General features: G+C 32.4%; 1 protein-coding gene across 1 annotated transcript; it reads right to left on the bottom strand.

The window, feature by feature from the left end:
* Positions 1-6,054: 6,054 nt before the first annotated feature.
* LOC143641392 (olfactory receptor 52E2-like) lies at positions 6,055-6,990 on the bottom strand. The gene has a single exon (XM_077108696.1). It carries the CDS (start codon positions 6,988-6,990, stop codon positions 6,055-6,057), a length of 936 nt encoding a protein of 311 aa, XP_076964811.1.
* Positions 6,991-10,804: the final 3,814 nt, after the last annotated feature.

The raw sequence follows: 10,804 nt of genomic DNA, 5'->3' as shown, positions 1-10,804 counted from the left end.
ATCAATGAAAATAGAAGTAGTTGACTACTCCTAGAAAGAAAATTAAGATTTAGAAATGCTTAGCTCAAAACCTCTCCAATAAGCTTAATTTGTATCTGGATTCTTTTTCAGAAAATCAAATGCTAATAGTTGAGTCCAAAGTCAGATATAGGGACAGACTAAGTACACTTCAGGCAGAAGGGACATGGACTGTATAGTGGGTCTCCCTCTGAGGCTTTGTCCAATAATATTTTATACTCATTCACTCAAATCTAGATTGATGCTTATGTGATGATCTCAGTCTTCAGAGACAAAGCACACCTTATTTATGTGTATCAACATATAAAATCATAGAAAGGCAAACTAATACCTACATGCAGAAGATGACAGTATATGCAATGATACAGACGTTCCCAGATGAGGGGCTGATTAATCTATCAGAATAGCTTAAATTAATTTGTTTAGTGTCAATCTTTTAAATAGTCTATATTTAGAATAATTCCTCAATAACTCATGTTGCCCATGTTTACTTATGTATCCCCACAGACACATTGTGTTTCATCTCAGATATGAAAGTTATTGCACAAATATGTGGAACCCTGTTGCTAACTCACCTTCAGCAGAGAAATACATCTCTTTGTTACTCATATCCTGGTAGAAATTACACTTAATAAAGACACCAAGAATTCTATTGGTTTCTAAATTCCACAAAATATCCAGTAATACACATTGCCCTTCTCAACATGAGAGAAGTAGTATTTGTTGAAAGGACATTTGAAAGAAATAAAGGTGGTCAATATCAGGTGAAGAAATATGTGCTACTGACTTACCTTATGTCAGTGTGATCTTTACTCCCTCCCTCCTTTCTTTCTTTTCTTCCTCCCTTCATTTGTCTGTCTATCCCTCTCTCTTTTATTCTTTCAGAAAGAAGAGATTGGTAGGAGTATATATATATAAAACAAAGAGACTAGAAATATAGGCAGAAGGGGAAGTAGGAAAGAAAATATGTGCAAAGAGAAGAAAGAAAGGAAGGAGAATATTGGAGGAAGGCATAAATAATATAAAGTTTCAGGTCTAAAGAAGTCCAGAAAAAAGTTATAGGACAACGTCTAAATTTCAAGAAGTTTTTTATTAAAGCTATTTTAAAAATAGTGATTACCCCAGGCAGTAAATCCTGTGAGACTATATGTAAAGTCCTTGTCCAATCTTCTTTATTTCTCTGCCTCCCTCTCTGGAATCAAGAGTTCATACTTAACTCTTTTCCTCTGATAGTCTTATTTATTTACTTTATTATAGAGATCAATACTCTAATGCACACTTGTTCTTGGGAGTGGAGATTACTGTTTATGCCACAAGCTTAATTTTCCTCTGCAGGAATAGGAAAGACAGTGAATGAATCTGACAATACTTTCCTATATATGTATATGAATACACCAGAGTGAATCTCCACATCATGTACAACCACAAGACTGTGATCCAAATTAGAATAAGATAAACTCCATGTTTGTATAAATATGTCAAAATATACTCTACTGTCATGTGTAACTAAAATGCACAAATAAATAAGGAGAAAAAAGTAAGTGTCCCTGCTTTTGTAGAGAAGACTTTTTTTTTTCATCTGAAAATATTTGTACAAAATGTCACTTAGTAAATTCAGCTGTAATCTGATCCATAACTGGTGAAAAGGAATCTTTGATCATCATTCATCTTCACTGCAAATTAAATAGGAATCTCACCTTTACCAGAGACAGGGCTAGAAACCCTTATACCTACTAGAGAAAACACAGTTTTATAATATCCATACTTACAGCCCTTGGGGCCTGTCTGAAATTAAAACTAACTCCAATTCGTTCTATGAACCAAGACAGACACATCATAGTGTCTTGGGAAAGATCCTATTTTCTGCACCAGGAAGTGATGCACAGACACGCCTTCCACCCACTGACCCGGACATGGACATTGTCAATACAAAGTCAGTGATAACAAAAATAATACTTCCAAAATAGTTTTATATGATGTGAACAGAATCTCTTCTTGGGTAAATTTTTCATCTTGATTTTCCAAATCTCTATAATAATGGAGACTTAGAAAATTAATTACATGTATATGTAATTACATATAAAATTGCATTACATAACATATTACTATATATAATAATTATTATATATAATTATACTATTACATTATACTATAGTAATTATATTATATATAATAATTCTATTTTAAGTGTCGAGTAAGATAAAGTCTCTCTTTCCTATGCAGTGTTCCAATTACTGGATTCAAATTTAAGTTAATAAAAGCTAATTTAGGGCTAGCAATGTATCTCAGTGGTAGAAAACTTACTTAGTAGTGTAAGACCCTGGGTTTGATCCCCAGAACTCTCCCCACACAAAGTTTTTTAAAAATTAATTTAATGTGAAATATATTTACAATGAAAGGAAAGGTGTGTGATTGTCAAACCTTACATTAAACAAATATGTTTCAACATCCAGATTAAAATTAACATAAAATGCTTTTACTTATAGAAATAAGGCAATAATCTTAAAGAGAGAGAAGAAAAAGAAGAGGAGAGTAGTGGAGGCTGAGTTAATATAATTAATCTAAATCTTTATCTATAGAGCAACAAATCAGTAAATCCAGTCTGTAATGAATGAATAACTAGACACTTAAATGAACCTATAATCTAGTGTTGGGATTAGGGAAGGTTAATACCACTGTATCCTTTTAATAGTGTGATATTTTCTATTAACATTTATGTGATATTAATATTGTTAAAATTGAAAAGTTAAAGGCGTTCTGATGTATTCAAGCAATATGCATTTCTAAAGCAAAATAAAGTACTAAGTGAATGTAGAATTTTGTTGTTGTTTCACAAGGAAAAAATTCAAGCCATCTTACTTTTTATTAGAACATAAGAATAATGCACATTAATAAAATAATGTGATGTTTTGATATTTGTATACATTGTATGATGTTCAATTCACAGTAAACCTACAAACCCATTTATCATTTCTTAAGGTGAAAACTTTCAAAATCTTTTCTTGGAACTTTAAATAAAGCAAGGAGTACATTATCATAATCTATTGTTGATGCAATAGACTATAAGAAGCTTTTTTCTCCTAACTGTAACTTAGTTTCTATAATAAACTTTCCCTATCTGCCTCCCCACTACTTTCCCTACTGTATGATAACATCATTCTGCTCTCAACTTCTATGTGATAAATATTTTTAGATTCCACGTATGAATGAGATCATGAAATTTTTTATATTTCAAATCTACAATCTACTGGTATAACAGAAATATTATCAGCCATTTTAGTTATTCTTTTATTTCTTGATATTGTTTCTGAACTCATCCATAATGTTGACATTTTTAAAAGTGCCCATTAGCCAGTTTATTCCCCCCTCATTGGTCTGAGTTTTGCTGAGCTTGTTGGCTTATTCCCATGGAAATAATCTCTTCAGTCTATATTTCCCCTATTCCATTTCTAAACCCATTTGATATTATGTATTTTTTATTGTGATTTTGAGATCTAAGACACAGAGTTTAATTCCAATGTTTCAAAAGTTCACAAATTCCATTCTTTCACATCATGTTGCCCCAGAATCTTAGCATTATGTCATGGAGGTACCAGATTAAACTCTGTAAAGTTATTTTGGACCTTGTGTTTACAGAGAAGCAGTGGTGCCAGCACAGGAGTTTTATTATTTTTCCAATCTTTATAGAAATAGAAATCTGATCTCCTTTCTTCCTAAGAAGTGAAAATAAAACTCAAAACATATCCGTTCCTAAGGGCATGGTCTGAAAGACTGGACATAAAATACTTTTTAATAATGAAGATTACATTATAATTTAAATTCTCTTCATGATTCTTCTAAATATTATTCCCCCACACAACCAGCCTACTCCAAGTAACCATTAGGTGATATCAAATTTATAAAGAACTTTTATCTAATATTAGAAACATACTTTAACGTGTTTTCCCATGCTAGGGTTTCAAAACCCAAGTTTCTATTGTATATTCCATGGTTTATATTTTTATTTCTTCCCTGAGTTACAAAATACAAAATCACCCAATTGATCATGAAAATGGTACAAAATTAAAATTTCTTTGGACTTTGATATTTATTATTTTAAAATATGGGATTAATATAAAATAGTACAAAATGGACTCCAGTATAAAATATTCCTAACCTTTGGACAAACATTTTAAGTTGTTATAAAATAAATAATGTCAAATTAAAATATTGATATCTTGTTTTTAATTAAATACAAGAATAATACTCACCAAAGTTCCCATTAAGAGCACAAATAGGTTCAGACTGTGATACAATATATGCATTAAATACAGGAGTTTTAATTGTACTTTAAATATATCTTATGTTCATAACCCATTAAAATAATCATATATTTCATTGACATAATTAATGTATATTGATATGTTAATTTTTTTGGATGAATCATGCATAAAAATAGTATATTGAACTTACTACAAGTCTCTAAATATATCACAAACAACTTAATATAAAAAATAAGAACAAAAATAAACCTAGTACTTTAAAGGAGAAGTATATCCAATGAATACAAGAAAATGTTTTCACCACCATTTCCGATCAAGAAAATGCTAATGTAAATAACAGTGTGACACTCCCATACCCCACCCAGTGTGGCTCCAAAGTAGAGCACTCATCTTAACTGCTCATAAAGACATGAAGCAATCACTGTTGAGTTTGGAAACAGGAAGAGGCTTTTAAAGGTGAGTGTCCCCTATGGACCAGTAATTAATCTGATGAAAATATCCAAAAGAAATGAGTGATTGTGTTCAAAAGAATACACTTACAAAAATATCCAAGGTGCTTTTAATAATAATAGAGAAATACTAACTTAAATATCCTACTTCAGTAAAACATATATGTTAATTTTATTTGTTCATTAATGTAGTGTATTAATTACATATTATATATGAAGCTACAAGGCAAAACATTATAGAATGATAACAAACAAAAAGAGCAAACACAAGTGAACTGACATTACACACAAAATGGATCAATCTAACAAATATTATTGAGCAAAACATAACCAGACACACATCAAAATGTGCATTTCAGATTTTTGCACTGGATTGATTTCATATGAAATCTTGAAGACAAGAGCAAGAGAGAACAAGACTGTCTCTGCAAGAATCAGAAGTTAGGAATGAGAAAGCATGAGACGAATATTAAGTCAAGGAATTAATGGCATTTGTAAATAAGAAAATAATCAGAATGACACAAAAGGGGACAGAAATGTCAGGAGATAATTATTGCATGGCATTTGCCAGATTATAATGAATCTTTTTTTTGCTTTTAGTAACAGCATAATGTTTATTTTTAAATTTTTTTTTATTTTATTGGTTCGAAAATAAATAGAACTATGGAGCAAAAAGAAAGCAACATCCCTAGGTTGTAAGGGTCTCCTTTACTTACATTTAAAGCATAGTTTGGACATCACAAACCTAAATGTATTGGTGACAAATGTTAGACTAAGTGTGTAATAAAGGTTGTGTGTCCCATGACTTACTTTCTCCCATGAACTACATCAGAACTTGATGGCACAATGCAGCAAGCTCAAGACACTCTTGATGGAACTTTATAGTAATTGTGATGGAATACAAATGACTAATATTTCTGGAAATAGAGGAAAAATGAAATGAAGGAGAGATGTGAAATGGAAAATAAGATAAAAATATACCGGGAGGCTTAGATATTAAACAGGGAGAGCAAAATGTGAAAATACCCACAAGAATGATAATGCATGGTGCCCAAAAAATTATGCACGACTCTAAATCATACTTTTTATCATAGCATCAATGATAAAAAATAACATGCAAGATTTTTATGGGTTGTGATTTACCATAATAATCAGATAACCAAAATTTAGATTAGTATTCCTTCTAAATTCAATAATGCTACTTATAAGAGGAAACAAAGATGATTAAAGCTTTATATAAAAATATTTAAATTTAAATAACATTATGAGGTGTTTTTATGCTCAATAATTTCATTTGATATGCATTGGGTACTATTCCTAATTCTTTATTTTTGTAATAATATTTTCTTTACATGATTATTGATCTGCTTGGTTCTGACCCCATAGATGACAGGGTTGAGCATTGGTGGCACTACAACATACAGATTGGCCAGGAGTATATGGATATAGCGGGGGACATTTCGACCAAAGCGATGTGTCATGAAGGAAAAGAGGGCAGGTGTATAAAAGGCCAGGATGACACAAACATGAGAACCACACGTGCTGAGGGACTTGAGTCGGGCTTCCCGGGAAGGGAGACGGAAAACAGCACGAAGAATCTGAATGTAAGACAGGGTTATGGCGATAATGTCAAAAACAAGGATTGAAATAGCACCCAGGCCATAGATGATATTGATCTTGATGCTGGCACAAGACAGACGAGCAAGACCCATGTGCTCACAGTAGGTGTGGGGGATGACATGGTTCCCACAGAAGGGCAGTCGTAGTATGAGAAATACAAATGGAATGACAGAAACAAATGACCTCACTAACACGCCAAGACCAATCACAGAAACAATCTTGTTGGTGAGGATGGTGCTATATCGGAGAGGGTTGCAGATGGCCACATAGCGGTCATAAGCCATTGCCAGGAGGACTGCTGACTCCATGCCAGTGAAGTTGTGGATGAAGAACATCTGGGTGAGGCAGGCATCAAATTTGATCTCCTGAAAGCTAAACCAGAAGATTCCAAGCATCTTAGGGATGGTCGCAGTGGAGAGCCCCAAGTCAATGGTAGCCAACATGGCCAGGAAGTAGAACATGGGCTGATGAAGACTGCTCTCAGTCCTGATCACCAAAAGGATGGTAAGGTTCCCTATGAGTGCAATCAGGTATACAGCACAGAAGGGAAAGCCGATCCAGATGTGAAGAGCCTCTAGTCCGGGGATCCCCAGCAACAAGAAGGTAGAGGGGTGAGACTGACTATCATTGGAAAGGTACATCCTGTTTGGGAATGCATGAGTTCATATTTTTTTAATTGGTATTTACATCAAAACTGCAAGTCACCAGTTTTCTGCAGCCTTTGAGACCTAAAGATAATATAAGGAATATTATACCTTTCAATACAGGTTCTTCTGCAAATCTGACAAATTGAAATACACTTTCTACAGAGAACTTCCGATAAGTGACATCCAAGGATAAGTCCCTAAAAATGATTATATATTAAATTAAAATGAAATGTTCTGCATGTGACTTTAAACTTTGCTAGCCTTCTCCTCTTTGATACATTATCAATATCACCAATATTATGAAATAATTTTACCTCTCTATTCATCAGCTACTTTTTCTTATCATCAGTATCATCAGTACCAGAACCCTCCTGAATTTTGATCAACTTAGGTGTCTGCTAGCCTTTAAATACAGTACTGGAAATTAATCCCAGTTGATTGGATTATAACATACAAGGTTAAATAGAAAATTGGTAACATATACTCAATAAACACATAAATTTGCTAAAATATATAGCAAAATATTAAAAATTACTCTAAAGGATTAAAATTTGGTCATTCATTAATTTTCAGTCATATAATTACAAAGTGAGATAGATAACAATAGTAAAAGAGCAACACAAGCCACCAAATGTCCACTATTTATAAAACTTTTTTTTAACTTGGGAAAAATCACTTCTAGTCCTTACAACAAACATGAAGAATATCAATTTTCCATAATTATGTGAGCAATCTAAGACTTTAAGAGACTTCCAGAAGTTTACAATGATCTAATGGAAATTAAACTAGGGAGGAAAGTGGTGAATGGAAATGGAAAGAGAATGGAAAGAAATAAAAGGACAATGTAGACCTTATGTATACTATATATGACACACAAATAACCCTCCACATGAAGTATGCAAATACACAATTGTGTTTAAAGCTCAGAGAATCTGATTAACATAAATTTGTATCTACAGTTAATTGCTCAGACAATGATGGATATTGATGAAATGTTGAAGTAAACACCAGAGAAAGAAGCAAAAGGGACAATGGAAAGTTAGATTCATGATAATTCAATCATTTCAAAAATTAGCTAAATCCCCATTAGCTGTCTACATTTGCCTTGCTTATAACATTTTAAAGGAGATTTATATACTGGTTATACAGGTGTGATCATTAATCAAGCTGCACATATACCATGTGTGCTTTGTAGATGTGAAAATTCAATAAAAAGTTCATGAAATATGAATCACTTAATGGCAGATGGGATATATTCATTTATTTTTATAGCTCAGGATCACTTATTAGAATTCATTGTTTTAATTCAGAAGTTAATATGAAAATGATGAATTACTATAAAAACTGAATAGGCCAATTACAACTTGTACTCTAATCTTATTGTTAACAGCTTTATGCATGTGTCCATTAAGTAAATACTTTAAATTTTTTTGTTATTTGCAACTATTTTGAGGCAATTTTAAATAGACATTGAAGTCCATGCAATATGACACCCTTCCCTATATGTATATATTAGTGTTTATAAAAATAACTCAGTGTCTATAAACAGGAATATTTATAGAAAGTATTTCTTAGTATCTGATTTTGATAATTTTCTTCCATTAGTGAAATAAGTTCCACAGCAATATTTTATCATAATCTGCTCTAAAATTAATAAAGTGGATGTTCTCAAAAGTAAGACCTTCTGATACATCCACACATAGAAATCCTCAATAACATGACCAAGTGCTTCCCCATGATTGTCATTATTAACACATGATGACATTTATAACTATAGAATTATATAATGTAATTTGTAGGCTCTAGAAAGATAAGCCATATACTTTTCCAATTTTCTTTCTACCTCTCTTAGTTTCATCTTTTTTATGCTTTCAGTCTTCCTTAAAGATATTTGTCCCTCTGAACATTTATTAAATATACGTAATTCTTAATCTTTGGCCTTACGTCCAATTTTCCCTCCCTCCTTTGTTATCTCTTTCCTTCAGTGCTTTGATTGTTCCAAAGAAAATTGTCACACACAAAATTAAAGGAGATAACAAAACTTGGAAACATGAAAAAAAAAATCCACATGGATTTTGCAAGTACACTAACCTAGGGATAGTGATAAAAATGTAAATAATGTCTTAAAAGATTATACCTCAGTTCCCTGGCCCATTTATTGATTGGGTTATTGGTTTTTGTTGTTGTTGTTGTTGTTAAGGTTTTTGAGTGCTTTATATATCCTAGAGATTAGTGCTCTATCTGATGTGCTTGTGGTAAAGATTTGCTCCCATTCTGTAGGCCGTCTATTCACCTCACTGATTGTTTCTTTTGCTGAGAAGAAGCTTTTTAGTTTGAATCCAACCTATGTATTGATTCTTAGTTTTAATTTTGTGCTATAGGAATCTTATTAAGGAAATTGGGATTTAATCCTACATGATTGAAATTTCGGCCTACCTTTTATTCTGTTAGGCACAAGGTTTCTGGTTTAATTCCTAGGTCCTTGATCTATTTTTAGTTGAGTTTTGTGCATGGTGAGAGTTAGAGCTTTAATTTCATTTTTCTACCTATAGATTTACAGTTTTCTCAGCACCATTTGTTGAAGAGGCTATCTTTTTGAGTGTTCCACATTTTTAAAGAATATGCAAAGAATATGCAATCAATCAACAAACTTATGAAAAAATGTTCAACATCTCTAGCAATTAGAGAAGTGCAAATCAAAACTACTCTAAGATTTCATCTCACTCCAGTCAGAATGGCAGCTATCAAGAATACAAATAACAATAAATGTTGGTGAGGGTGTGGGGAAAAAGGCACACTCACTGCTGGTGGGACTGCAAATTGGTGCAGCCAATATGGAAATCAATTCATATTGAATTTCCAAGATTCCTTGGAAAACTTGGAATGGAACCACAATTTGACCCAGCTATTCTACTCCTTGGATTATACCCAAAGGACTTAAAAACAGCATTCTACAGGGACACAGCCATATCAATATTTATGGAAGCCCAATTCACAATAGCTAAATTATCGAACCAACACAGATACCCTTCAGTAGATGAATGGACAGAGAAACTTTGGCTTATATACATAATGGAACATTACTCAGCATTTAAAGAGAATAAAATCATGGCATTTGTAGGTAAATGTATGGAGTTGGAGAAAATAATGCTAAGTGAAGCAAGCCAATCCCCCAAAACCAAAGGCTGAATGTTTTCTTTAATATGAGGATGCTGACTCATAATGGTGATGTGGGGGGCAGAGCATGGGAGGAGGAACTTTATATAAGGCAAAGGAGAAAGAGGGGAAGGGAGGGGGCAAGAGGGTAGGAATGATGGTGGAATGAATTAGACATCACTACCCTAAGTACATGTAGGAAGACACGAATGATGTGAAAATACTTTGTGAACAATCAGTGACTTGAAAAATTGTGCTCTATATGTATAATATAAAATGAATTGCATTTTGCCATTATGTATAATAAATTAGAATAAATAAACAACTAAAAAAATAAAAGATTATATTCTAACTTTAAAAATCTAGCATATTTAATAGATAAAAGAGAGTAAATGACTACTGGAAAATGTATCTGCATACGAAAATCATCTTCATGAAAAATGTATAAATGTACAAAACAAGTCTAGGCATCATTTTTCTGAATATATGACACCACATAAAATGTTGCTAAGAGATAATCAGGCACTACTTTTTCTGAGAAATAAGGTCTACCTATCCAGTTTCACACATTACATCAAGCATTCTTCATTTATTAAAATCTATTCTGAATGAAATTGTAAGTATAAGGTCACTAAACTAAATTGTCAATGAA

The sequence above is a fragment of the Callospermophilus lateralis genome, chromosome 2, assembly GCF_048772815.1.
Source record: "Callospermophilus lateralis isolate mCalLat2 chromosome 2, mCalLat2.hap1, whole genome shotgun sequence".
In the NCBI taxonomy this organism is placed as follows: domain Eukaryota; kingdom Metazoa; phylum Chordata; class Mammalia; order Rodentia; family Sciuridae; genus Callospermophilus; species Callospermophilus lateralis.
This window is presented reverse-complemented; position numbering and strand designations above follow the sequence as displayed.

Excerpts from the sequence above, each read along its gene's own strand:
- LOC143641392 (XM_077108696.1), bottom strand. The coding sequence starts at position 6,990 with ATGTACCTTTCCAATGATAGTCAGTCTCACCCCTCTACCTTCTTGTTG.